The 27,595-nt window shown below is 41.8% G+C and overlaps 1 protein-coding gene across 1 annotated transcript in view; it reads left to right on the top strand.

Moving 5' to 3' along the window:
* The first annotated feature begins 1,354 nt into the window (after positions 1 to 1,354).
* The window catches only part of STOX2 (storkhead box 2), a 136,659-nt gene continuing 110,418 nt past the window's right edge, over positions 1,355 to 27,595 (top strand). Inside the window, exon 1 of the mRNA XM_048509232.1 lies at positions 1,355 to 1,748. Coding sequence (XP_048365189.1) covers positions 1,370 to 1,748 — 379 coding nt within the window. The 5' untranslated portion in view covers positions 1,355 to 1,369. The remainder of the gene's footprint in view (positions 1,749 to 27,595) is intronic.

Here is a 27,595-nt window from a genome sequence, read left to right as displayed (position 1 = left end):
TATGTGCATCAAGCTTGCAGGACAAATCTAGCTTCGGTCCAGCTAATGGTGAATGACTTTGACTACATACGTGTGTGGTTTCTTTGAAATAAGTGATATCTGTTTAACTAGCTGTCCAGTGTAAGGATTTACCAATCTCTTAAGAACATCAGACCTTAATTTATTAAAAACAGCAACATCTGCTCTTTGCTGCAGAACACAATCCCAAAGGAAAACAAGATGCTTCTTTATTGTGCCTGGTATATTGAGAAAAAAATCATGTGACAATATAGTTTGTGCTCTTTGACATAGCTTTGGAACAGTAGTACACTGGAAATACACTATACTTTTCGGCAAACTGTGAACCAACCTGTTTGGCATTTACATTTTCTTTTCTGTTTGCTAGGCTTAAGGGGGTTAAATTTGTATTTTGAATTTTTGGAGGTATTAACTTTCTGCAGCTTTATGTGTTTTGTTAGAAATAAAATTTTTTATACCCATACTAACCCATGAAATTCAGAAATGACAGAAAGGAAATGTAAATGATTTTTAAAAACGGAAGTTTTAAAGAGCCATTGATTTTAGCAGACAAGTTAATCTCATGCTTCAAAGCATTTTTAGTGTACTAGTTTAGTCGATTTTTAATGAGCCTTAAGTTCATATTTTTATACGATTTTTATATCATTGTATATTGTATTATTTTTTATCTGTTTTACATGTAAGCTACCTCCAGTCCCTTTGGGAGATTGATACATTTATATTTATATAAATGTAATATATATAATATATAAATATATCTAATAATTTTTAAAAACGCCCCTTCGAAGCCTAAAAAGGCATTTTAAAACGAAACATCTGCAGCCAAATTCCGCCCCTTTCCCTTCCCAGCAGGTATCCCGTGTCTTTCAAAAACTGAAAACCCAGGAAGCAATTTTTAAAGTTTCAACACAGCATTTCTGGGCACAAGAAGATGCTCGGCGCTTTGGCTTGCTCCTTTGTGTGGGGGTTTTATCACCCCACGCGCGCACAGCACAAGCAGGGGCGACCTTGCAAAGCCACGCGGGCCGCAGATTAGCGTGGGACCCCTATGCGGTGTCCAGACCAAGCAGGGCGGGCGCTGAAGTTTGGAGCAACCGGGGCTGGGTAGCAGATCGAGAGCTCAAGGAGGGCGGGACCGGCGGGCGGAGCTGTCCCGGAGAGCCTCCTGCGAGCCAGGCCGGGCGCACCCCCACGTGCAGCCAGCAGAAGGCGGAAAGGCGCTCAATCTGCGGGGGCGGGCGGCCCAAGCAGAGTCCGCCGGGCAGCCTCGCTGCGCCTCGGAGGCTGTGGCCGGTGCGCATGGCCGGGCTGCGCAGCCTTCGCCTCCCCTTCAGCCAGGTCGGCCGCCGAGATGCCTCGCAGGATGGAGAAGTTCCTGCAGATCGCGCCTCACTCGCTGGCCATCGTCCTGAGCCCCTGCAGCGGGTCGCGGCCGGCCCAGGGTCCAGCAGAGCCGCCGCAGGACGATGAGCGCAAACCGGGGCCGCCGCGGCCGGAGCTGGGGCGCCACCATATCGGCTACGAGATCTTCGCGGACTTCAAGCAGGAGAACATGCAGCACTTCTGGAACCAGAAGGTGACGGCGGCGGTGGCCGAGACCTTCTTCCTGGGCTGGATCGACGAGCAGGTGCTGCTGATCCAAGGCAAGGAGGAGCACCTGGAGGCGCTGCGCGAGGGCTGGGCGCGCCGCTCCCTCAAGCCGCCCGCCGGCTTCCAGATCAAGTGCCTGGGTAAGTCCGCGCCCGCGGGGCCAGAGCGCACCGGCGCCCCCTAGCGCACAGGGCTGCGCCGCGCTCGCGGGCGGGGGACTACCGTTGCCCCGGCAACCTGAGAGGTCTCCCCGGGTGGGGAGAGTCCAGATTAAGTTTTTGTTCTTGCTGGCTAGAGGAGGCTGGATAAATGGAAGGGGGGGCGGGGGAGAGATTATGGGCATCAGTCTGAAAAGTAAATGATAGATGATGGGGGTGACCGTCTTAACGCAGGGGTCATGAGCATAGGGGTCGCACGTTAATCTATGTATGTTGTGACTTGCTGTCAATAAATAAATACTGTACTAAATTATAAATATTTGTAATTGGAAAATGCACACTTGGCAGGTGTTTTACTAAATATAATGAACAATATAGATGTTAAATTTTATGATAACAAGGGGACACTGGCATTTGCCTTTGATTTAGTATCACAGTCACTTCTGCAACCACACGTGCATGTATGTTTACGTATCTCACATACTACATACCCTAACATAAAAGTGTACGTGTTAATATAACTTCAACTCACTTTGCATTTTTATTCCTGTGAGTGATTGTGGAGGTAGGGACCCCAGTGCACTACTTGGGGTGTGTGTGTGTGTGTCTGTAATGCTGTTAAGATGGCCCTGTTGAACCCCTCCCTGTCTGTAGTGAAGGTTTCCGGGCTGTGTATTCTGGTAGTTTTTGACCCTAATGTTTCGCCTAAATCTATGGCTGGGACCTTCAGAGGAATGTCACAGCGAGATGTGCTTTTCCTTGTGGCTCTCCGTTAACTCTTTTCTTATTCTGAAAACAAGTTGTTTGACATTGCAAGATTGGATTAAAAAAACAACAATTAACAAAGTGCTCTAACCTTTGAATTGTACTCTCTAGCCCTTAAACATTCCTGTGATCAGGTTAAATGTCTTGTATTTCGTAAAGTCTGAGGTTGGCTACTGGCACCAAGAGGAAACTTAGAGAACTCTGTATTATTTAACGGGGAACCTGAATATTGGACAGGAGCTTTGGGGGTGGAACAGGAGAATCATCGCATGGGTCAGAAGAGGCTGGCAGTCAGTCCCTGAAGAAAGATATACAACCACAGTGTCAGCTTGGATCAAATTACACAAGCTCTGGAAGGGATTCCCTTGCGCCACTTTGCAGATAATAAAACATAACATGGCTTTCTGTTGCTTCCTGTGATTATTGGCTGAATTTCACACCAGGGAAAAGCGATTCTTTGGCCCACGGAGCCAATATAAACAGTTTTTTCTCCCCTCTCCCGTTCTCTCTTCATCCATGCCACTCTCCTGTGTAATTTCCCCTAGGCTTAATGACACCTTTCTATGTCTGGTGTCAAATTGTATGTTATTGTAGCAGTTGACGGAAGGTGTATATTTGTTGTTAGTTCAAACAGTGTTTTGAATCTGCAAAGCTGCTCACCTTTTGATCCTTTGAATCAGAAGTGGCCTTTTGTGGTCAGGGGAAGAATATTTTCCCCCTTCTCCTCTGGTGCATCACAGAGAGGTACAATTCAGGTTTGATGGGAAAAACAGTGAGGAGCGCTTTCTTCCCTGGTCTGTCACCTGTCTCATTGACACATTAGAAGCGAGAAAAAGAATCCCAACCAGGGTCAAAATGTCTGTCTCCACATAAAATAGAAACATCTATAAAATAAGCAGGTGTACAGAGCAACAATTAAATCAGATTGTGTGGCTGGCAGCTGTTCTTCTCTGTGTGATAATGCATTTGCAATGTTTCAGGGTCATCTACAGCACTGATGTCACTACAAAACGCAATTTCAAAGGTTTCTTTAAATATGGAAAATACTAGAAAATTTTCTTGCTTTTCCTCAATTTTCTGAAGGGATTTTTTTATCATCATGCTAAATATTTCTTGTATAATGTTGATTTATAATGTAAGGTACATGTTTTTGAGTTCTGTGAATTAAATGTGTTTGCATGGAATGAAATTGTCTGTGCACAGTGACTGGAACAAGATCTTAACATTTTGGGTGTTGATTATCCAATTATACAGGAACTGACAATGAGATAACATTGTGGATTTTTTTTCAGCTGCCTGAAACTTTAATTCAGGCTTTTATGCATAGGTTGTTAACAGCACGTTTTGTTTTGTATTTCCGTAAATTTCCAAACTGATTATGTTGAATTATTTATAATTGATCAGTCAATCAGTTTCTCTTTAGAACGTGGGGTCAGCAGTTCAAGTACCATGTAATTTTTTTGATTTATTGTAGGCAACCCCCTGCCTCGCTAATCTCAGTGTGGGTTCATTAGGGCCCTTTGTGCACTTACAGTTTGTGGCATGGCCCTGTGTTTCACAGTGGGGGCTCCCCGCATTTCCTCGTTTACACACAAGGAGGTGCCTCGCTGCGTCCCACAAGACTAGCCGCCATTTTGCCTAACCTCTGCTTCCGGGTCGGGAAGTTGTTCACTGCCTCTTTTTTTTCCAATAAAAAGGTCATTTAATGGTCTACCGCTGCAGCGATAGATCAAAATATTAAAATTTACAAAAGTCCGATCCCCCGGAAATGCCAGCGGAGAAGTGCGTGAAACTGATCCTGCATGGGCTGAGGAAGGTGGGAGGAGAGGAAACTGGCTCAAATAATTCCTCATGAATGGAACTCAAAGGGTCACTATTAGAAACTAGTTTTCATCAGCGTGGGGCTTATCTCACAGGCTTTCCAATATTTACGTAAAGGCCTTAGAACAAATCATTTGTAGTTTCGAAGCTGGCTGTCATCGATATGCTGATTATATTCAGTTGTATATATATGCATCTCAGAGGGCTGAATCAACTCAGAACTAAGTTCTGCTGACACTTCCAAATGCTTGGGAGGACACTTGTCCCAGCTCCATGGGTTCGTGGAACATACTTTCTCCCTGTCTGTCCTGTTCCACTCAGGTGACGGTGAAATGGGAGTCATCGACCATCTCCTGCACTCTCTTTTGTCAGTTGGCTCAAAGTGACATATGGCTGTGAAGCAGGTTGCAGCTGCAGGGGATACTTCAGCCACTTGTGGCTTCTTTCCCCCCTTGCCCATGTGCCTGTGGCCAGGTTGATAGGACTTTGTCAGCCTTTGCTGCAGATAGTGTGTGGAACAGTGTGGAACAGGTACAGTGTGGAACAGGTACAGTGGCATGGGGATTGGGGGGTGGGGCGGGGGGGGTAACCAGCATTACCTCTGTCTTTTCAGGCTTTAGTTTCAATTTGTTCACTTTTAGCCAATTAACCACTGTGGCCAGGCAGCCTCTTAGGACCTCTATCACATCTTCAGGAGATTTGGATAAGGGCATATACAACTGAATATCATCAGCATATTGATGACAGCCAGCCTCGAAACTACAAATGATTTTTTCCGAGGCCTTTACATAAATATTGGAAAGCATATGAGATAGGCCCCACACTGATGAGAACTGGTTTCAAATAGTGACTCTTTCAGTTCCATTCATGAGGAATTATTTGAGCCAGTTCAACACACATGATGTAGTCTGGAGTCATTGTGAAAGAAGCACTTTCTATATCCTGTGTATTGCATGTAGCTTTGAAGCAACCTGTTGTTTCCATGTATACCAAAAGGTTCCCCTACTGGTTGCCAGAATTACATTTCTGTGGTGATTATATCTATGAATCCTTGATTGTTGGTACAAAATGTCTTGTTTACTTGTCGTTTCTCTAATAGGGAAATTATGCAGTATTGTATTACAACTGTCTGATGTCTGTTAACATGTGAACTAAATGTCGCTTTTCCTTTAGAACTGTTGTCCCTTATCAAAATCACTTTAGATTGCTGAGAGATAGAGCATGTTGTGAAATGACACAGGTGAGCTTTCTTGAGGTGCAGTTGTTCTAAATGAATTAATAGTTCAAGTTTTCGGGGGTCAAACAGACTTTTGAGGGCTGTTCCATTTAAAAGTATATGTGCCTTTGTTTTTGCAAGGTTGCAATATTCAGGATAACTTTCCTTCCAAAGCAAGCATTTTCAGCCGTCAGCATTGTATAATATGTTTTTCAAATAATTAAGTGAAATAATTATAAGTATAATTATAATTACACTTAATTTTTCTTCTTCGTATTTTCCACCTACTCTTGCTTACTTATAATTAATTTTGTAATATAAATCATACAAAGTTAAGACTTAAACACTCTTAATTGCTTAAAAACTCATTTTTAATTCCACTATGGTAAGCATTTGTTTGTGCTACTAATAGGAAGTTAAGGTAAGTTTTTTGGAACAGCAAGTGCTATAAAAAATGGTTACACACTAATTGGCAAGTCAATCATTTTTCTGTGAGTGAAAGATCTGAGTAACTGTTCCGTCCCCAAAGGGGAAATCTTTCTGCAGCTGTGAACTATCTTTGCTTCTAATGTAGGAATTAGTGTACCTTTTGGAGTTTGTTGTAAAGAAGGGTGTGTTGGAAGAGTGAAGGAGGAGAAATTTTTTCTTAGTTATGTGTAAAGTAGAAATGTACAGAGCCTTTTACACAGCATAGTAGAAAGATATGAAATGTGGGGCTCCTGCTGTGTGTATAGCTGAGGAGTGGTAAAGCATTCATGAGCTGAACCTGATCAGCAGTTACTACTGGGAGGAATGTTAGTGCAAACAATTAGTGCATACTTCATTTTACACAGAGTATAATTCATTTAGAAGTGAATCCTATATTGTTTACTGAGGTTTACTTTAATGAAAGTGTTTACTCTAATGAAAGTGTCAGTACCATTGATGATGACATCTTTACTCTAATGAAAGTGTTTACTGAGGTTACTCTAATGAAAGCCTAGGCAGGCTGCTTATGGACCAAGAGCAACAAATGACAGCCCATGTGTGTGATTTAAAAAAGTCTTTGGACATGTTGATTGCCCTACCTCACAGGCAAGAAGACGACTTGATTGCATACCTGTCGAAATCCCATATTCTTAATTAACTCAAATTGTAAGTAGATGGAGCCCAACTCCAAAGATCCATGAATGCTGCCAGTAGTAGATTTTATGCCTTACTGAGCACATGGTTTCTGTTGTCTAAGTAGCCTCTTCTTTTTTTTCCTTCCCTATAATAAACAATTGTTTTTGCAGATCTTGAGGGAGGGTGATTCTGTTCCAAAATCCTTCTCTCATGAGTGTTCAGCGATCAAATAGTTCTGCTTTCATAATAAACTGTTTCTTGTTTTGTCCAAATCTTCAACTGTGGTTTGGTTTAATCTCTCCAACTGTGGTTTGGTTTAATCTCTCCAAACTGGTGTCCCAAACTCAAAACCTGACTTGGAATGGAGAGAAGACAGTAAAGTAATAGCTTAGTATTTGAGCAAAACGACAAACTATGGTTTACTGTGATAGTATTTAATTTCTGTGCTGAGCAGGAGGGAAGGAAGTGCATGAATTCAAGGTCACCCTCATTTCTGGGTTTGTCATACGAATCATGTACTACCTCAGCATGATATATGGGAGCAATCCTCTGACAAAACACATTTTTAATTTCAGTAATTACTCTTGGGAAAATAAAGTTTCAGGTTTAATTTTTGTAATATGTAGTTACCTGTAGACTTGCCTCAACACACCTTGTTCTGTTTGTGGCTTTGACAGTTATTCCACTGTGGATACTATTCTAGTAGTGAACAGAATTATAGGGACATTGGTTTTTCTGATCATGTGGAAAATCGGCTGCGTACTTTGATGTAAAGGTCTGCTTTAACTTTGGGTTCAAAAAATGTCTGTATTGTCTAGTGTGAAGGTAGGACTTACAATAGCTCAGGACAGGACTTTAATGCCTCTCTCGTTGTGTATATTCTCTCGTTGTGTCACTAGTATTGGGAGTTTCCTAATAAATTTCTGGTATTTGTTTTCTTTGCACTTTTCCTTACACCAAACAGTTATACTTTTAATAGCCTGTAATGAACTCACTCAGTAGCTTGCAATTACCAGAGTTACGCCAGTGTTAGAAAATTGGAGGGTATGTCTATGTATTGCAGTGGTGGCGAACGGGTGCCAGAGGTGGCACTCAGAGCCCTCTCTGTGTGTACGTGTGCACAGAGCTCGTCATGTGATAATAGTGCAATTATTTCAGAGAGATTATTACACTAAACCTAAGACCTAGTTTTGGGGAAGCAATGTAGGTAACCCTGTTAAGCGCTGTTAAACCCCACTGATTTTCATGGGAAGAACTAAAGTATGATCCTTTACCTGGGAGTAAGCTCAGTTGCTGGCAATGGGGCTTGCTTCTGAGTAAACCCTCCTAGGGTCTTGATTCACCTGTTCGAAGCGTTGCACAGTTGCTTCAAAGCAAAGCCACCGACTACCACCAAGCTTACTCCCAAGTAACACACGCCTCAGAGGCAAACGTTTTTTTCTAAACGAAAACCTCAGTACTCAGGTTAATTTGCCGTGTTGGCACTTTGTGATAAATAAGTGGGTTTTGGGTTGCAGTTTGGGCACTCGGTCTCGAAAAGGTTCACCATCACTGATGTATTGGAATGGACTGGTGGTGGAACTTTGCACAATATGTTGATGTTTGGAAGGCACAGAAGTCAGTATTCGAAGGGCAAGACCTGATGAGAATGTCATGCGAAAAGGTGTGGGGAGGAAATAATGAAGGACTAGTGGTGACCACTGTTCCAATCTGTGGCTGTTATTTCAGTGCCTTGCACATTGCCCCCTGCACCTAGAATGGTCATGTAGTGCTCATGGGCAGGAATGGCTTTGACTCTTTTGTGACAAAGCAATGACAATTAATTTGTTTCCCACTTTCATTAATCTTCGTTGTCAGACATTTTTGACCCCTGTCTTTCCCCCTCAGGCACTTACTGCTACATCTTACTCTTTTTGGAAAATACCCATGTTTCTAATTTGCCCAGTCATAACCCCATCTGCAATGTTTCCTTTCCTTTGTTTGGATGCTCGGTAAGACAAAAATTGAAAAATGTCAGTAGTAAAAAGCCAGAAAGGTATTAACATATGGCTGAAGCGAGTTAACAAGCTTTATAATTAATTAGTTGCGCTGGTTTGATGCCAGTTTCCTCAATTAGAAGCTGACCTCCCCCCCCCCCACACTATATATTTTTTTCAAGAGAGATCTGTGTAATAATTAAACTGAATAGCACTAGCAACAGTCTGGCAAAGTGTTTTGGCTGGAGCATTGTCTATTGTTCATACACTACCATGCATGACACTGCAGCACTTAGAGCTTAGGTTCTCCTTCGTCCGTGTTCTCTCTCATATCTTGGAATTAAATTAACACCTCACCAACTGCTCTCAGGAATGGTTCTAAATAAAATTTTCTGATCACGTTGTGGATGAACATTGAAATTTCCTGCAGATAGCATTATGTGAAATGCTGTGACTTCATTGTTCAATCAGAAGGTTAATATTGTCACATTCCTAATTACCTCTCTTGAACTATACAAGTTTGACTAAGGGAGTTTTGGGTTTCACAATAATAAAATCACTCTAGGTGAGATTTGAGAAGCATTTATTCATGCGTTTTGTATGTTTCTCAGTACTGGCAATAGTAATTGCATGGAGTGGTTTATCTTCCTTCTCCCCAGTTCTTTAGGAGATTTTGCCTACTGCTTTTGAGTTAAAACCTGTGCTAGTATGGTATTTAAGACAGTCTCCACTTTGCTGTGGCAGCTTGCTTGGACCAGTCACACAAAATTATCCTAACCTACATCACAGGATTGTTGTGAGGATAAAACGAAGGAAAGGAGAACAAGGTAAGCTATTTTGAGTCCCCATTGGAGAGGATGACAGAGTAAAAATGATGTGATAAAAATCAGTATGTTTAAATTTAAACTTTAAAAATGCAATTATTATTAGCCACTTTGAGAATATTTGAGTATAATTGTAATCCGCCTTGAGTCTTGATGAGAAAGGTGGGCTATAAATAACATAATCATAATACCACATGCATTGCAGTAATGAAAAAGTATTTCAAATAATTTTCCCCACCTTATTTTCCAGTCTGTGGGCATTGTATCCACTGTTGAATAAGTGTCAATGATTTACCATGCTGATAGGCAGTGAACACTGTACCTCCCTCTTCTTTATAAAGGCTGCCATTGTGTATGGAAGTGAAGAATGCTGGTGGTAGTAATAACTAGGAGAGAAAGCTCTTTGTACAGTGTGCATATTTTTCAATTCAGTGAACATTCTGCGTTCTTTATATAAAAGGAAGTGAAAGTTGCCTAGTGAAGCATTCAAACATTCAGGGTATGGCAAATTATAATGTGGTCTCAGGTTTGCCCCCTTTTTACTTATATATGTTGTTCGATTTTAATTGTTAATTACAGAGTCATATTTTTCCCAGGGTGTCTGTGCTGGCTGGATAATATGTGGTGCATAAATATCTCGGATGTTTATTTAGTCACACTATGAGGTATTCACTCTCATTTTCTGACAGGTTGCCAAAGTGGTGATTTAGTAGTTCTCCAATTCATTTCTAATTGATTGCAGAGTATACCTGCCTTTTTTTGCTCCAAATGTTGGTTTGATCTTTTTACATGTTTTGATTCCTGATGCGGGACCTGTTTTGTGCATTTCTTCCCATTGTTGTTCCTTTGATGTTTCACTAACTTTTAGCTCAAGAGCTTAATGGAATTTTGACCTTAGCTTTCTCCATTGCTAGAACATGGGATGGGGAAATTCTTTTTGGACTGGTTTCTGGGAGATTTGTCTTACTGTTTTGAACTACTGTAGGCACTGAATGCGTGATTCATTTTAGCATTAATCTAATTACAGTACGTTAAAGGGATGCTCTGAAGGACGGACAGAGGTCCCTGCCCTTTTCTGGAAGACACCAATCTCATTTATTCCTGGTTGGTGTGGGAACAGAACAGTTTACAGCCAGTCAGGATCTCTAGAGTAGCTGGGGAAGCTAGATGGGAGGGAGAACCAAAAGAGAAAAGCTTTTACACTGTCAGCACAGGCAGCTGATAGAGCCGTGGTGGCGAGCCTTTGGCACTCCAGATGTTATGGACTACAATTCCCATCAGCCCCTGCCAGCATGGCTAATTGGCCAGGCTGGCAGGGGCTGATGGGAATTGTAGTCCATAACATCTGGAGTGCCAAAGGTTCGCCACCACTGTGATAGAGTATGGACCTTCACAGGAACAGGGATCCTGTTTAAGTTTGCCTTGTGCGTAAGCAACCTGAACTAGTGAATATGTGGACAATATGAGAATCCTGAGGTTGAGGGGAGCTGATATTCAACTCAAGAATAAAATTTGGCTGCCAACTGCTCTCTATTATTTTAAATTATCAACTGTTTACAAATGAATGGGCCTGCAAGACTTCGCTATACCTTGACATAGATTCTCTCCTCTTTTCTGAACCACCTTATTCCCCTGGCCTTGGGTAAAAACAAAAGTTACCGATCTTTTTCAGTTTCTCCCATGGATGCTGAACGTGTTTATTTAGAAGCCACTCAATTTAAGTCTGACAGGTGCAGTGTTGGGATAGGTACATAGGTCAAGTTTGCTGTTTCTGTTTAAACATTATTTTAAAGACCCTAGCCTTCACAGTTGCCCCTAGCTATTTTCAGTTCAGTTCTCTGCGTATTCATTTTCAAATGCCTCTTTTTCTTGGAACAATGGATCTGATTTTTTAAAAATGTTTTTTTTCCAGAATTTGTAACTGCATCTTTACAATGATTATCAAATCCTGTTCAGTTAACTGGAAGATACACCCAAGTTGAATGTGCATATGATTTCAACTGTTACCTTAGTGAAAGATAAATGGGTGGCACAAGGGACATTAGTTGAAGCATGACTGCTGGTGGACAGTGCTATGAAGTTACAATAGATTCCTGGTGACCCAGAAAGGTTTTCAAGGCAAGAGACATTCAGAGGTGGTTTGCCATTACCTGCCTCTACATAGCAACCCTGAAATTTCTTGGAGGTTTTCTATCCAAATCCTGCCTGGGGCCAACCGTGCAAGTTTCCGAGGAGATTGAGCTAGTCTGGACCAGCTAGCCTGGACCATCAGGGTGAAGCATGGCTACTACTGGCTAATGAGTAACTAGCTTCAAAATTTTGTCAGATGGTTTGGGTAAAATTTGGAAAACCAGTTGTAGGGCTTGAGATGTGGTTCTTCCTTCTTTGGTTGCTTGTGTTGTTTTCATAAATAAATGTGAACTGATTCAGGTTTATCTAATGTCTGTCCTAAAAGTATCAAGCACAATCTAGCCATAGTTAAGCACTTTAAACTCTTATTTGATTTCAACGGAAGGCAGTTGATTTCACTGGAAGGCAATTAACCATCCTTCTTAAATCCTTGCTCCCGTCTCTGAGTTTGACTTGATAGGGTGCATTATATAGAAACGAAACTGTCTAAAGATTTTATCCAGTAAAATATACCTCCAGATTTGTGGAAGGGAAACAAGGAAGTTGTTTGCACACGTTCTTATTACAATGTTAATTTTAGACAACACATTGCTTAGTGATTATGTTCAGCATTTTATATGTTAGAACTTGTTTGCAAAACTTTGCCCCACCCCCCTATAATTAAAGCTCTCTGTTTCATTAGGATACAATTAGGAATTCTGTGCACAGATTATAAGAGGTATATTGGCATTATTTCCATTGAAGCAAATAGGCCTTGCAGCCTGAGAATTTTGTGAAGATTAGATTTTTAAAAAAGAGATGTATTTAGGAAATGAATTTGTAAATATGTGACTGTAGCAATTATTACATAAAAACTTTATCGTATCACCAGTGTGATACGGTGGTTAAAGTGGTGGACCAGGATTTGTGAGACCCAGATTTGAACTCTCATTTTTCCTTGGAAGCTTGCTGGGTGACTTTGAATTGGTCACATGCTCTTAGCCTAACTTCACAGGATTGCTGTGAAAATAAAATGGACTAGAGAAAAACTATGTAGGTTTGTATGTTGGTTTGGGTCCCCATTTGGGAGAAAGGAGAAGAAGAAATGAAATAAATACATTTGCAGAAACAAGTAAAACATTTAGTTTACTGTTATAGAAACCTTATGTTCATTTTCTTCTTCTCTTGCTTTCCTGTTTAATCGTCGTATAGAATGTTGCATACATCCTTCTGTTAACTGTGCTGCAAAAAGATTATGTTTTTCCCAAACTAAAAACAAAAATAAAAACAAACCCACAAAGACACACAAAGTGAAGTCTAAACACCATTTAATAGGTTGCTGCTCTGTACAAAAAAGAAGTTCATACTTGCGCTGGGATGGAAAGATAAAAAGATAAGGACAATACAAAAGTGGTTAGAATATGTGTGGGAACAAGTACCGTTAGAAATTTTTGAAATAATGTCTTGGAACCAGTTATGGCAAGAAAGACAAATCGAAATGATGAAGATATGGACTGAATTTACAGATTGGATGAGAGAAATTGGAGTCAAAGAAGAAAGATGGGAGAAGAGGCTACAAAGGATTAACTTGTTGCTGCTTACTTAAGAAATGAAGAAAGGAACCCTAGGGGAGGGAGGGAAAAAGGTATAAGTTTGGATAATGTAAAGTATGCAATATGTTTGTAAGAAGCCAGTCCAAATATAGGGCGTTTCCCCACTTACCTTTTGCTGCGCGAAGTAGCGCTTGCTGCTGGTCCCCCTCGGCAGACCTCCCCACTACAGGCTGCAAGCGGCTTTACAACGTTAATCTGCGTTCCGGTCATCAGCTAAAGCTAAAGTTGTTAAGCGCCCCCTCAGCGCGATGCCGTCTTTCCAGGCGCTCATTGCAATAGAAGAAGCGCTTTTTGATGACCCCGCCGCAGAAGCCGCCAGGGTCGAAGCCGGCTGCGCGCGTCGCCTGGAAGCGCGTAGCGCCATTGAGAGAAGCGTGCAGCAAAGCAGAGGCGAGGTAGGTGGGAAAAAAATAAGTTCATACATATTGTGGAATTTTTATGTCTAGTATTAAGGAGGCAGAATGGTAGTTGATATTGGGCCCATGAGATGTCAGGAGCAGTACAGTAGCTAGAGTAAATTTGACTTGCATGCTAGATGAAGCGGCTTAAACAGACTATAGCCTTGGATTTCTGAACAGTTTGTTTAGTTTTACAGTCATTCCTTGCAGTTTTGCTGAAAGAAGAATTAATGTGAAGAAAAAACAGGAGTCTTTTATCTTTCATAGGGTATACACATACCCTTGGTAACGGCTAATGAATGATAGTTCATAGTTTTGTAACTTCCACCGTTTCTGATTTTGTGAGGTATGTTATTTCACACCTGCATATGGGAGGCCTGATGATATGTCTGCAGTGTGACTTTTTCCAATATATGTTAGTCAACTTGTAACATGAAGATTTGTTTTATTAAGACGTTTGTTTGTGTTTGTTTTATTTAGACGTTTGTACCCTGCTTTTTAAAATTATTTTTTACTCTTTTTTTTACTCTTAGGAACTCAAAAGTTGTATGCAACAATGTTCTTGCCTCCTTTATTTTATTCTCAAAGGCAGGCTCTGCTTATGTAGACAGGGGCCAGCAGAGCCAAAATTCATGCAGCAAACTTTCATGACAGATTTGAACCTGAATCTCCCAAATTCTAGTCCAAACTCTAACCACATCACCTTTTCAGTTCCCTGGCCTAGGTTCAGAGTTACATAATATGACTATTGAGAAGGTTTTGAAGCAGTTCACTGATTTTCAAAATACATATAAATAACAAGGTAATACTGAGATTTATGTACTTGGGTAAATCATTTGTGATTGATATACTATTATAGGCATGTTTCTGCAACCATGAATCATGCATTAGAAACTTAGTTTTGAAGCAAATTATGTGACTGGAGGCTTGAAGGTATGGAAAAAATGTGGGAAGAAATTTGTTCCTCTCCCCTCCCCCAAATAGGAAGCCCAGACACAATAGATGGGTACATGTCTTCATAAAAATGGGAGACATGCCAGTCTAGTGTATATACTGCTCCTTTTTAACGAAAGAAACCAAGGCAGTTCACAACAAGCAATATGATTTTAAGATTAAAACCCAAAGAGCAACAGCTTCAAATAGACTGTTGGGATCTTCACAGTTCTTGGAGAGTCCATTGTGTTGGTGGCTTTTCAAGCCTTCGAGACCCATCCTGGATGATGGAAGAAGGAAGGAAAAAGCAGAAAACAAAACAAAACTTGTCCATGGTGCTATTATATCAAGATTGTGTCACTTGAGGTGCCCAAGAATAAAAAATAGAAGAAAGAGAGAATTCAGAGGTACGCTGATAATTAAAAAAAAAACAGATTGTAGTAATATATTTAATACTGTTGTTTTATTATACATGTGCATTTGGTGCACTGGTGCACAGGGCATACAATAATCATGTGGATCTTTTGGTCGATGGTGGCTCTTTCTGCACAAGAAACTTGTGCAATAAATGCAAATAAATGTTTTCTCCAGGGAATTCTGTATTGCTTTCCTTTTTGGTTCTGAAAATGTTCCCGAGCAGCTTTGTCTCTGTTTTTAAAAAAAAACCCTTTTCAACTATTCTTTTGATTGAAATGTTTTGCTGTGTGGTCATATGTATGTTTTATCTTTCCTGCTGCCATTTTGCAAGCCTCGGTGCTGTTGCCCAACCTCCATTTTTTTGTTTTGCATCCCTCACTTCTCTCATTTCCCTCTTGCCTCTTAATTTTCACCATTGCTGTTTGTTTTTGCTGTTTGGGTTGAATCTACAAAACATCGATTACCGGTAAATGGCGCTACAGAGAATCAAGCCAAAGAATGAAAGAAGCATCATTTCTATGAACAATTAAATAAAAATAAAAACCCCTCATGGTGGCCTTGAAATGTTTGGAGGAGGTGAGTGTGGGCAAAGATCGTGGTAAAGGGGGAGGATCAAAAACATTCTGGATGACTTGTGTAGGACGGGCCAGTAATTAAGGATGTGGCTATCTGTGAGCCAAAGAGTAAGCACCATTGTGGGAAAAAAACCAACAAAAGATTGCTCTTGATGGATAAATTCTAGAAGCCACAATTAAGCTGCCACATTACTTCTTTAATGTGCCACAGAGTGCTGCTATCTTGATGAATGAAACGTTTTATTGAACCTGTGATAGGATATCTGTGTTCTGCTGCAGTGAGGAACATTGTAGTTTGGGTCTCCCTTTGCTCTGCGAGTGCAACGTTTGACTCTGCTTATGTAGACAGGGGCCAGCAGAGTCTTCTTTAACCCCTCATGCAACATGGAATGTTGTATACCTTTAAGACGGGTATTTGTTAGGTTTTCTACTCAGCTACTTTTAAAGCTGCCCAGTGCTGTTAATCAACAGTTAGCTCATCACAAGACAGTAGCATGCACAAATATAACCTTTTTGTGTGTGTGTGTAGCCCTGAACTCTGCTTAGTAAATTATTAACAAGAGAGAAATGTTGATTTGTAAATTTTACTTTGCTTCCTGTATGAAACCCATAGTTTCTGTCCTTTTTTAAAAAAATGTGAATCTACATTTTTAATGTGAATTCTATGGTATAGTGGGATCTCCTAAATCCTAGTCTGACACCTAAATCAGTGATGGCGAACCTATGGCACGGGTGCCAGAGGTGGCACTCGGAGCCCTCTCTGTGGGCACGCGCAGAGTTTGTCATGTGGTGGGGCGGAAAATCACACACACTCCACACACACATCTAGGCTGGCCTGGGCGCACACCACAGTGAGCAGGAAAGACTTGGCTGGCGGGCCTGGTGCCTGTGCTCTGGGTGGCTGCTGCCTGGGGGGGCGCAGAGGAGGCAGAGATGCTAGAGAGGCACAGAGCATTGCGCGTGGGACTTGCTGGTGGCTAGAGCAGGCTGGCCCCTGCTGGAGCGGGTGGGGCGGAGAAAGAGAGAGCCAACCGGTTTTTCCTAAACTAAAACCTCAGCATTCAGGTTAAATTGCCGGGTTGGCACTTTGCGATAAATAAGTGGGGTTTGGGTTGCAATTTGGGCACTCGGTCTTAAAAAGGTTCGCCATCACTGACCTAAATCACCATACAAGACTGTCCCCAGTTTAGCAACATGGCTGTTCCTGACCATCATTAGAATTTGTGATGTATTCATGCCGCTATTGTCAACCTGCAAGTAGGTGTGGTGCCAGGGACGTAGGTATAGATTTTTTATGGGGGGGGGTTCGGGGGTGGGGCCACACCCACCGCCCCTATGGGGTGGCATGGCCACGCCTCCCCAAGCCCCGCCCCTGGCCTAGCGCTTATGAAAGCAGCTCTCCAAGGTCGGGGATAGCAGACTCCCCTGCCCTGCCCTCCCCTGCCCCTCCCCTCTCGGCAGAGGCATAGAGGGAAAATGGAGCCTGGTGCAAAATCTGAGTTTTGCACACACACCCCCGGGCAGCTGCTGTGATGCTGGAATCCACCCCCAAACAGCATCACTTTCAATGGTGTTTAAACTAGAGAGCCCAAATTCTCCTTTTAAATCCACCTGAAAGGGAGAATCTGGGACCCCTAGTTAAAGAACATTGAAAGTGATGCTGTTTTGGGGTGGATTATCCCACCCTGAAACAGCATCACTTTCCAATGTGAAGTAAGTGGTTAAAGAGCAGGTGCATCTGGAGGGATTTCCCCGGGTTTCCCTGCTCTGCCACTTGGAGACTGTTGAGAGACTCTATCTGGGGGGAATTCAGATTAGCCTGTGCACTCCCACACATGCCAGCTGGGTGACCTTGGGCTAGTCAGCAGCTTTTCGAGACTCTCTCAGCCCCACCCACCTCACATAGGGTGTTTGTTGTGAGGGGGGAAGGGCAAGGAGATTGTCAGCCTCTTTGAGTCTCCTACATAAGAGAAAGGGAGGATATAAATCCAAACTCTTCTTCTTCTTCTAAACTGAGGGACCTCAGATTCTCCCCTTTAAATCCATGCCGAAGAGGGTGGATTACTGAAAGCGAAGAATCTGGAAAAAAATTTGGGGGGGTGCCTGCTGTCCAGGGGTGCAATTAGTTAAACTAGAAGCACCAAACTTTGAGAGCTATCTTTAGGAGTCTCTCCTAATGATGCCACCCAGGTTTGGTGAAGTTTGGTTCAGGGGGTCCAAAGTTATGGACCCTCAAAGGTGTAGCCCCCATCTTCTATTAGCTCCCATTGAAACAATGGAGGAGTGGGGCACTCGCTTTGAGGAGTCCATAGCTTTGGACCCCCTGGACCAAACTTCACACAAAACCTGAGTGAGCCCATCGATAGGGCTTTCTCTGATAATACATCCCAGGTTTGTAGGTGAAGTTTGGTTCCCAGGGGTCCCAAAGTTATGGACCCTCAAATGTGTGTAGCCCCCATCTTCTATAGCCAGCTCCCATTGGAAACATACTTTGGAGGGATGGGAGCACCCACTTTGGGAGTCCATAATCCTTTGAACTCCTGTCAAGGAAGACTCCACAGTCCCCTCTTCTCACTTGAATTGCCCCATTGATTCAAATACACTCATATAGAAACTTCTTCTTTTTTTTTTGTAGTTTATTACATATAACAGGCGAAAGCTTACAAGTTGCTCTAACTAATTAACAAAGAAAACTTCATAGGAAAAAAGCGTGAACTGGGCTTCCAGCTTCAGTTAAACCCTCACTCACTAACTGCCCTTCCTGTGTTTTGAGCCACATCCTCCAACTGACACTTTCAGAATGTTCCTGAACTCTTCACATTCCCTTCAGCTGGAAATTTAGGGGCTAAATGTCTCAAAATTTCAGTTAGGGATCCAATCATACTCATACAGGCAATTATATATAATTAACCATTACCCTGACGACTTAGTGCATCAGCAATAATATTGTCCTTACTCCTTTACATGTATAGAATCTCAAATTCATAATCTTGTAGGGGCTAAGGAATCCATCTCAAAATCACGAGCATTGCTTTTCTGTTTCTTTTCATCTTGCTCAAAAGGCCAAAGGATTATGGTCAGGATCTTGCTACAATAAACTTAGACCCTATTAGGTAAGGATGCTTAATTTTTTGATTGCCCACAAAATGGTGTAGGCATGTTCCTTCTCTAGGGATCGTTGAGTATGCACATTCTCTAGGTAACAGCTTTCTACTCAAGGAAAACTATTGGATGCATCAATTGGTCTTGGCCTTTCTGAACTAATGTAGCAGACCTAAACCTCAGTTCCGAAGCATCCAGTGCATACACTGTCAAATGGTTTGTTAAAATCAGGAGCAACTAATACTGGAGCATTTACAAGTACAGCCCTTTCTACCTCGATCACAAAGCAGTTTGACATCTATCAGCTTCCAAACAACCTTTAAATGGAGCTCGCTTTTTACATAAGTCTGATAATGGTGTAGTCTAGTTCACTTAGTTGAGGTATGAACTTTCTATATAGAACCCAACTAATCCTAAAAGGACTGAATATCCTTTTTTGTGGTTGGAATAGGCCAATTCCTGTAATACTCAGCAACCTTAGCTTCAAGAGGCTTAATTTGACCCGTAATGCCGACACAGTGAATTCAAGGTATATCACCTCCTTCCATCCAAATTGACACTTCATTGTAGGTCTCAAAAGTTAACCTCCAGCTTCCTGAACCCTTCTGCAAAACCATATAGGTAGATATGTTTCAAATGGGTCTCCCAGGAATTAGACATGATGGCTATATCATCCTGATAACCAAAGGCATGTAATCTAACCCAGTAAGAACCTTATCAATCAACCTCTGGAAGGTTTTGGGCACTCCGTTTAACCCAAAAGGCATTCTCTTTAAATTGAAAATGCCTCCAGAAGCCCTGCATACAAAGGCTGTTTTCTCCAGAGGCTTCTTTAGTTAGGGGAATTGCCAATACCCCTTTGTTATTGTCTCCACAGAATCCAAGGTGCTTATAAACTTAGCACTAGCTAATCTTTCCACCAATTCCTCCAAGCGTGGGTGTGGGATAAGGATCAAGAGTTGTCTATTAGATTAACCTTTCTGCAAAGTCTACACACAGTCTGAATTCAGGAGGGTCACCCCTCAGACACTTGCTTTTTTTCTTCACTAGTACTATGGGTGCTCCCCATGCACTGTTACCTAGGCTCAATAATATCCCACTTCAACATTTGTTTAACCCTCCCTTCTCCTCCACAACTTCTTTCATACCACGCATTGTTAATAGGGGTATGGTGTGGTTTTTAATAGGTGCAACACACTTCCAGTGTCAATGTGGTGGGAAATCAATTGAGTCAAGCCGGGCTGTTCAGTAAACAACAATTCAAAGTCCTTTAACAAATGTCTAACTTGCTTTACATTGCCCTTCTGATACAAACCATCTGAAATTGAACTTTTACCTCACATCATAGAACACTCCTCAAAATTCCATCTCCACAAACTCATCTGCGTTAGTGAAATCAACTTGTACTGGAAAGTCATTTACAAGATCTCTCTGCACAATACGGTTTCAACCCTATTCAAGCATGCACAAAGTTCTCTGCTCCATCATCTTCCTTTGAATTACATAATTGTCATTGGGTAAAACCACAACGTGACCCATCACATAAGGTCCCTTCCAAGCCACATCCAACTTAACAGGCTTATCCACTGACAGTAATAAAACTTTATTACCCACTCGCAAAGCTCGCGTGGGTCTAGCCCTGTGCAGAACATCAAAGTAGGTCTCTTTGCTTTTGCTGAAGCTCCTTGCTTCAAATTCTCTGCTGCAGCTGTCCTTACTTCCTGCATGAGTTCTTTGCAGCTCACTGAAATAATGCATTTACATCCTTAGGGACAAAGAGTTGTCAGTAAAGCCTCTCCCAATTTGGTTGCTCTAGCTAAGCCCAAAAGGGACCTCTGATATCCTCCTACCAAACAATAACTCCGATTTGGACTAAATCCTAGGCTTTCTTGGACTGAATCTCGGAGAGCAAACGTCAAATATGGTACCGCTTGATCCCATGAATTTGAATGCTTTAGTACATATATAAGACTTCAACAATTGTCCTGTAGTTCTGAAATGGCCTTCTCTCCACTGAAAACCATTTGACTGAGGGGTTATAAGCCACTACAGGGGCATGCTGAACCTCAGCCAACTCTACAGAGAAAATTTTCTATCACCTGTGAGACATCAAATTGAGGGGCTTGATCAGTCATTAGTACTTTCTATCACACCATTATGTGGACACAAAATTCCATATAAGGCCTTTAGCTACTGACACAGATGTAATGTTTCTCAAGCACAAAAGGCACAAAGCAATCTTTGGTTTGCATGGTCAACTATAACTACTCAGGTGCTCTATTTGTCTAGATTGGTACAAACACATCTGCTCCAATTATAAAAGGCATATGCCAGAAACATCATATGTACAATGGCATATATATGTCCTTTTCAATTCTGGGAGTCTGGAGTATGAATCTCAGTACTCAAATCTTAAGTACATAGGGGGTCCTTCATATGGGGTAACCTGCATCCTTCCTGCACCAACTGATGATGACTTATTTGCTTTTAAACAAATCCTTTCTTGTTGAGTAGAGACTTATATCTGCTGCCCTGTGTAAGCAGAACCTTCCACCCACAACTTCCCCAAGTAACACTTTCTATAGGCCCTAGATCTCCAACCAATTGTCTCTGTTCCTCAGATATCACACTATTTATATCAACCAGCTGTAACTCTCCCATTTCTCACTCTTGGTTCTTGTTCAGTGTGGATTTTAAACAAGTTCTTTCATCACTGTATATCTCTTAGTTGTCAGCTGCAGAGTTTCTCCAGTAGGGACTTAGCAGAGTTCTTCTTCATCACCACTTGGGTGACCGGCTCTTTCTCTCCTTCACTGGAACAAGCAGAACTACCTGGTGTGAATCATTAATCTCCTCCCAATCTTCATTTTGCTTAAAACCAAAACCCGATTATTTCCAACATGTTGCACTCTTTTGTTTCTCTCCTTTATTTCTTGCACATTTGTGATTTGAAGTGACCCCTTTCTCCCACACAAAAAAAGCAGATTATATTCCTTGGTGTATAGATCTCAGCCGGTTTATCATTGGGCCTTGGAAAGAAGTCCCTTTCTCTGAAGCAAACTTTTTTTCCCTCCATCTTTACCCGTAAACTCAATATTTCTCGGGTTGGTTTAAACAATTCTCTCTTCTCTGATAAGCAAAACGTGCATGGTTTTCTTTCCTTGCTTTTATGAAGTGCATTACATCCAGATGCAAGGAAGCAGCTTAATAAGTCAGATAAATCTAAGTTCTCTTTAGCTTGGAAACAAGAGCTGAGAATTTCTTCGGGGAGTGTGTGTAGAAAAATTGCTCTCTTGCTATCAAGTTGCAAAAAAGTCTTCTATGGACTGGAACCTTTTGCAGCTCTATACCATTGCTGAACTATGCAAGTTTCAATCGGTACCATAGTAAAAGGCAACATAGCTCTCAACTTCCTCTTAGGGAAAGCTGCCCCTCAGTTCTTTCTCTCTCAACTGGATCTCCCGGATTTTTCAAATCTGGCTAAGGCCTCCGCCTTTTAAAATTCTCATAGGTGGCTTCCTTCCCCAAGTGTAAGTTCACCTAATAACTGGAGCTAAATCTCCAGCAAACGCATAGGAATATACGCCCTCACTCTGCTCTCTTCTCTTCTGGGAACTTCTATTTTCTCTGCTGGGCAGCTTCAAAACAAAGCTTTTTCAAAAAAACTTTCCACTGACTCACCCTGCTGATACCTGGGGAACTGTCTCTTCTGCCAAGCTGCAGTCGACTCCCTCTTTCTGTCTATCCTGCATCCAACAAGTTCCATGTGGTGGTTTTCTTGTGCGTGCATAAACGTTTTGCAGCATCCTCATCCATCCTCTCAGTGCCGGTTGGTACCTGAGGAATCGAATCTGTATCTATAATACCTATCCCGTCTGGTTGCATTAACTCTGGGTAGTCCTCTGGGGTGTGTACTACATAGACCTTTCTTGGTCATTCTCATCCATGTCTCTCAACTCTTGCCATTCAACAGCTGTCCCGTGGCTCCCAACTCTTGAGCTACCACTCTGCTGCTTGATTCTGGCTCAGCTGAGAAAAAATGGTGTGTGCATATTCCTGGAGCTCTTCCAGTGTGACCTGCACTTCATTCCTGCCTTTTTTAGATCGAGGTTCTTCACCTACTTCCTGGTCTCGTCCATCTGCACAGAATATCTAACTGAAATCTTGTGGGTTGGTTTGTACTAGAGAGTTAAATTCTCCTACACCTCCTTTGCTTGCCAACAAAATGCTCACTGAGTGTATTTCAAAATCCCTCCGGGCTTGCCACTCATGTCAAGGGAAGACTCCACAGTCCCAACTTCTACTTGAATTGCTTATTGATTCCAATACACTCATAGAAACTTCTTCTTTTTTTTCCAGTTTATTACATATAACAGGCAATGACTTACACAAGTTGCTCTTAACTAATTAACAAAAGAAAACTTCAGGAAAAAACGAACTGGGCTTCAGCTTCAGTTAAACCCTCACTCACTAACTGCCCTTCCTGTGTTCTGAGCCACATCCTCCAACTGACACTTTCAGAATGTTCCTGAACTCTTCACAAACCCCCTGAACCAAATCTCAGTAGTATAATCAGGAGAGTCCCCCAAACAATCCCTGAAAGTTTGGTGCTGCTAGTCCAAACAATGCGCCCCCTGCAGGCCAAAAACTGAAAAAGCACTAAAATGCTTTAAAAACCCACAACCGGGTGGGCGGAGCTTCGGACATGAATGGGGGGGGTTCAAACCCGAGAACCCCCCCCCTAACCTACGTGCATGTGTGGTGCTGGTTTATTTTCTTTCAGTACGATTTTGACTGCTTTACATAGGAAGTGCATTTAGACAGAAGGTATTTTCAGTGGTAGCAAAAGTCCTAATAGTTCAGATGTAAAGAGAATGTTTGTTCTGAAAATGTAGCCTTTTGTCAAACCCTGGGGCATTTTTGGAGGTTTCCAGAATGCATACTGTAGATATATTGTGGGGGGTTTTGCGTGTTCTCTTTGCTTCTGACCATTGAGAAACGTATAGGAAGGTGGATGAAATAATTGTACCAGTGCTTTCCAATTAGAATGCTTTAAACTGCCTAGCTTTTGTCTGTGTTTGAGAAAGGCTCCCTCTAAATTAAGTACCAGGTGAACAAGGGGCTAAATACAATGAGCTAAATATTCACCAGCGTAGTGTGTCTCAAGCCAGGGATTTAAAACACCTGACAACATTTTGCAAGCCTGGGCAGTAAGTCTAAATCTTTTTAAACCCAGGATCAACAGTTGCCTATCTAAAAGGGGTGAATCTCATTTTTATAACAAAATATCGTTTCTTTGATCAAGTCATTTGAAAAAAAAATATTAGCCAATAATGTCTTGACAAGTTACTGCAATGTTACCTGCGAGCTATTTAAAGAAGAGACGTTATTGTACTCTTGTGTGAATTGTTCTAAGACACCCCTACTCTGAAATGTTCTTCAGAACCTTCACAGTTGCTTGTGAGGAAGAGGATGAGAAGAGACAGGAAGTGAATGGTAGTTTGAAATTGGAGTTTGCAGTTTTCACTTTCTCATTCAGATAATTTGGTGACCTGCTTTGACTGTAATTTTTTTTTTCAGGATTGAGAAGTTAACACAGCAACTTTGAAAAAGATCAGGGCAATTAAGGGAAAACTTAAAAAGTGGATGGTTGGAAGACACCATTGTGTAAGTCTTCTGAGAAGCATCTCTACAGGTTGGAAGCCAAGGGGGAGCAAAAAACCTGTATGGTCTTAATAAACTTTAGAACTATTTTGTGAATAAGACCAGAATTACTAACCTCCCCGCCCCCCTGTTGTCTGAGAGAATAGTAACTTACTGGGATGTGAGTTTATGACTGTCAGTGGCTTTTTCTGCACAGCCAAATAAAACGTCTTGAGGATGTAAAAAGAAGCATTTCTTCTTCTTAACCAGCTTATAAACTACATACATTTTGGTCCCTTTTCGAATTGAGTAGTCATAATGCTTTTGTCTGAGTAAGCTGATAATAGATATTTGATTTTTTAAACTTGCAACATAGCATGCTAATTTTTTTTAAGATAACGTAGTTAAAAACAGGAATAGGTAACTGGTGCTGCCTGCTTCTTACTACTTGCTGAGGCAGTTTCTCCCTTTGCTGCTGCCCTGTCACGAGTCACCTGCTGGCTCGTTGCTTCAGAGGTATAAAAATATATTTTTCCCAGTGAAGCAGCCAATATTTGATTGTTTTTATTTTAAAAAAGAAAATGTCCTCAGGAGTTTATTTAATAGTGTGGCATCAGTATAAATTTGACATAAATTTGAGCCCTACGGGGATAGGGCGAGATATAAATTTAATTAAATAAATAAATAGTCATCAAGGGTATATAATGTTTACAAAAGAGTGAAGGACTAAGCTGTAAGACTTGGTCTAGATTTTGCATGTCCCACTACTAGATCGCTTCCCATTTCACTGCAAGCACTGGAAGAGTCAGGAAAGTTCTCCAGTGTTGGGTTGGATTGATATGGCAAATTTCAGGACTTGCTGGAAGCAGAGGGTAGAAAACTGCTGAGTCACCTGCTGTCATGCAAGTCTGGTTTAAATAGAGATATTATAGGTGTGAACACAGCACTGAACAGAGTGCAAATTCACATTCTGGGAATGTAGGTGGGTATGTGTTAAAACTAATAATATTTTAGAAGTTACAAGAAAAGTGTCTGAAATGTTTCCCACCCCCACGCCCCCAATTCTAACTTGACATGAGAAATTAAGGCAAACTCAACAAGGCATTGAATATTGATATAGCAGTCCAGGTAAGAGGATTACAGACCCCAGAACTAGTCAACTATTAAAACAACCCTTGATTGTTTGACTTATTTTGATTGGACGTGTGGTTTTAGTGCAGACATTGTGTGCTCTTAGCTCTAATCCTTCTCAGATCTGGAGAATGGTGATGCGCTAGCTCAAATGTGCTTCAATTCACTTTCTCAGCAACCTTGTTTCATGCAATCAGTGAACTGGTGTGCCGGAGTATATTATGACCTTCCCTCTCTTGTCAGGAGTCCATCTCTTTTCCTTCACCCCTCTTCCAAATGGATGGTTTTGTTTCAGGAAGAAAGGAAAGGGAGTAAATCTGCCGAGTTCCATTTGCAACAGAAAAAGACTGAAGCTTCCTAGAAACTATATAATTGGAAGCCTCCTGCTAATGCTGTAGTATATTGATTATGCTACTTGATGAATTAAACTATTTTAAAATATTGTTGTGAGATTGGTGTTTGGGTATTGTGAATGGGTTTGGCCTAATGGGGCTGAAGTCATTCTCCAGAGCAAAAGCATGTTATTGTTCCTTAACTACTCTGGATGTTTTCTGGGTGAGGAGGAAGTGCATTTTAGATCAGGGGTCTATCACATCTGGCTCAAGAGCTACTGTATATACTGGCGTATAAGACTACTTTTGAACCCTGGGAAATCATCTGTAAAGTCTGGGGTCGTCTTATACGCCAGGTACTGAGTGGGTGGTACTGAGCAGGTGGTACTCTATATTTTAACTGGAAAAGTGGGGGGGTCGTCTTATACCCCTAGTCGTCTTATACGCCGGTATATACGGTAAGTGTGGCTCAGTATGGAACCAAATAAGACTCTTTTAAAACAACAACAACAAAATCTTTAAATCAAGGCATAGTGGAGGGACAGGTGGCATTCTAAAATGACCAGCATAAAAAAAGGAAATGGCAGTCAAAGATTTTTATAGGACTAAAATGCATCTTATAGATGCTTTTCAGAAAAGGTAATTAACAGTGATCCAAGTGAGAGAACCAAGTGCAGATTTGTGCCAGTACACTGAAACTGCATATATGATGATGTACTGTGAGACCTCATGATTACAATTTCCTAATGTGCAGCCCCATCCAAAGGGGGGGGAGATCCATTCATGGGAGTTGTGGGGCGGCTGCACCTGTGGGTTTGCCTTCTCCAAGGCATTTGAAGCAGAAGAAGAGTTTGGATTTATACCCCGCCTTTCTCTCCTGTAAGAAGATTCAAGGCAGTTTACAAATTCTTTTCTCTTCCTCTCCCCACAGCAGACACCTCATGAGGTAGGTGGGACTGAGAGAGTTCTGAACGAACTGTGACTAGCCCAAGGTCACCCAACAGGAATGTAGAAGTGCGGAAGCAAATATGGTTCACCAGATAAGAATCTGCTGCTCATGTGGAATAGTGGGAATCAATCCTTGTTCTCCAGATTAGAATCCCCTTGCTCTTAAGCACTACATCACCCAGTGAAAGGGTGAAACAGCTGCCATGCAGTCACTGCCACCTACCCTGTGGTGGGACTCGGTTCTGGATGTGGCACCAGCATCCCAACACCTCCACTGCCAGTATGGTGGGGTAGGCCCGGGGCGGAACTGACATTAGTCGGCTCTCTCCTGGCCTTTCGGCACGTTGCAGCCCCAGAATTGAACTCACACAACCCTACTGGGCCGCATAAGTCTGTTAAGGCCAATAGGGGCTTCTCAGGAGTGGGGAGTGTTTTACCCTTGTGAAACCTTCCTGCACCCTTGGAAAGCCCTTTTTGAGTGGTGGGGTGGCTTGGTCACGGCACTGCATCTGTCTGCCTGAGGCTTGGATGGTGCTGCCCGTGTTTGCCACAGTTACTGTTTGGGCTGCTGAAACATTATGGGTATTAACCAACATGCATATTACCAACCATGTTAAATAATTTCAGTTAAATTGTGTAGTTGTATAATTTCAGTTATGCCAGTGGGTTTTTTTATGCTGGCAGCTAGTTCATTTTTTGCTCTGAATTCCTTCTTCCAAATTCCTTCTTCCTTCTTCTACCTCACAGGAGCTGTTTTAGGTGAACCTGGGAGATTTCAACTTTATGTCTGTACCCCTGTATTAATTATGTGCTATATTTGTCAGGAGCTGAAGGTATAACAGCTGCATGGCAAAACCCTTGATTGCCTTAATGGACTGCTGAAGGACTAACTACAGTCACCTGTTAGCAGTCAGCCAAAGGG

The sequence above is a fragment of the Sphaerodactylus townsendi genome, linkage group LG10, assembly GCF_021028975.2.
Source record: "Sphaerodactylus townsendi isolate TG3544 linkage group LG10, MPM_Stown_v2.3, whole genome shotgun sequence".
Classification (NCBI taxonomy): Eukaryota; Metazoa; Chordata; class Lepidosauria; order Squamata; family Sphaerodactylidae; genus Sphaerodactylus; species Sphaerodactylus townsendi.
This window is presented reverse-complemented; position numbering and strand designations above follow the sequence as displayed.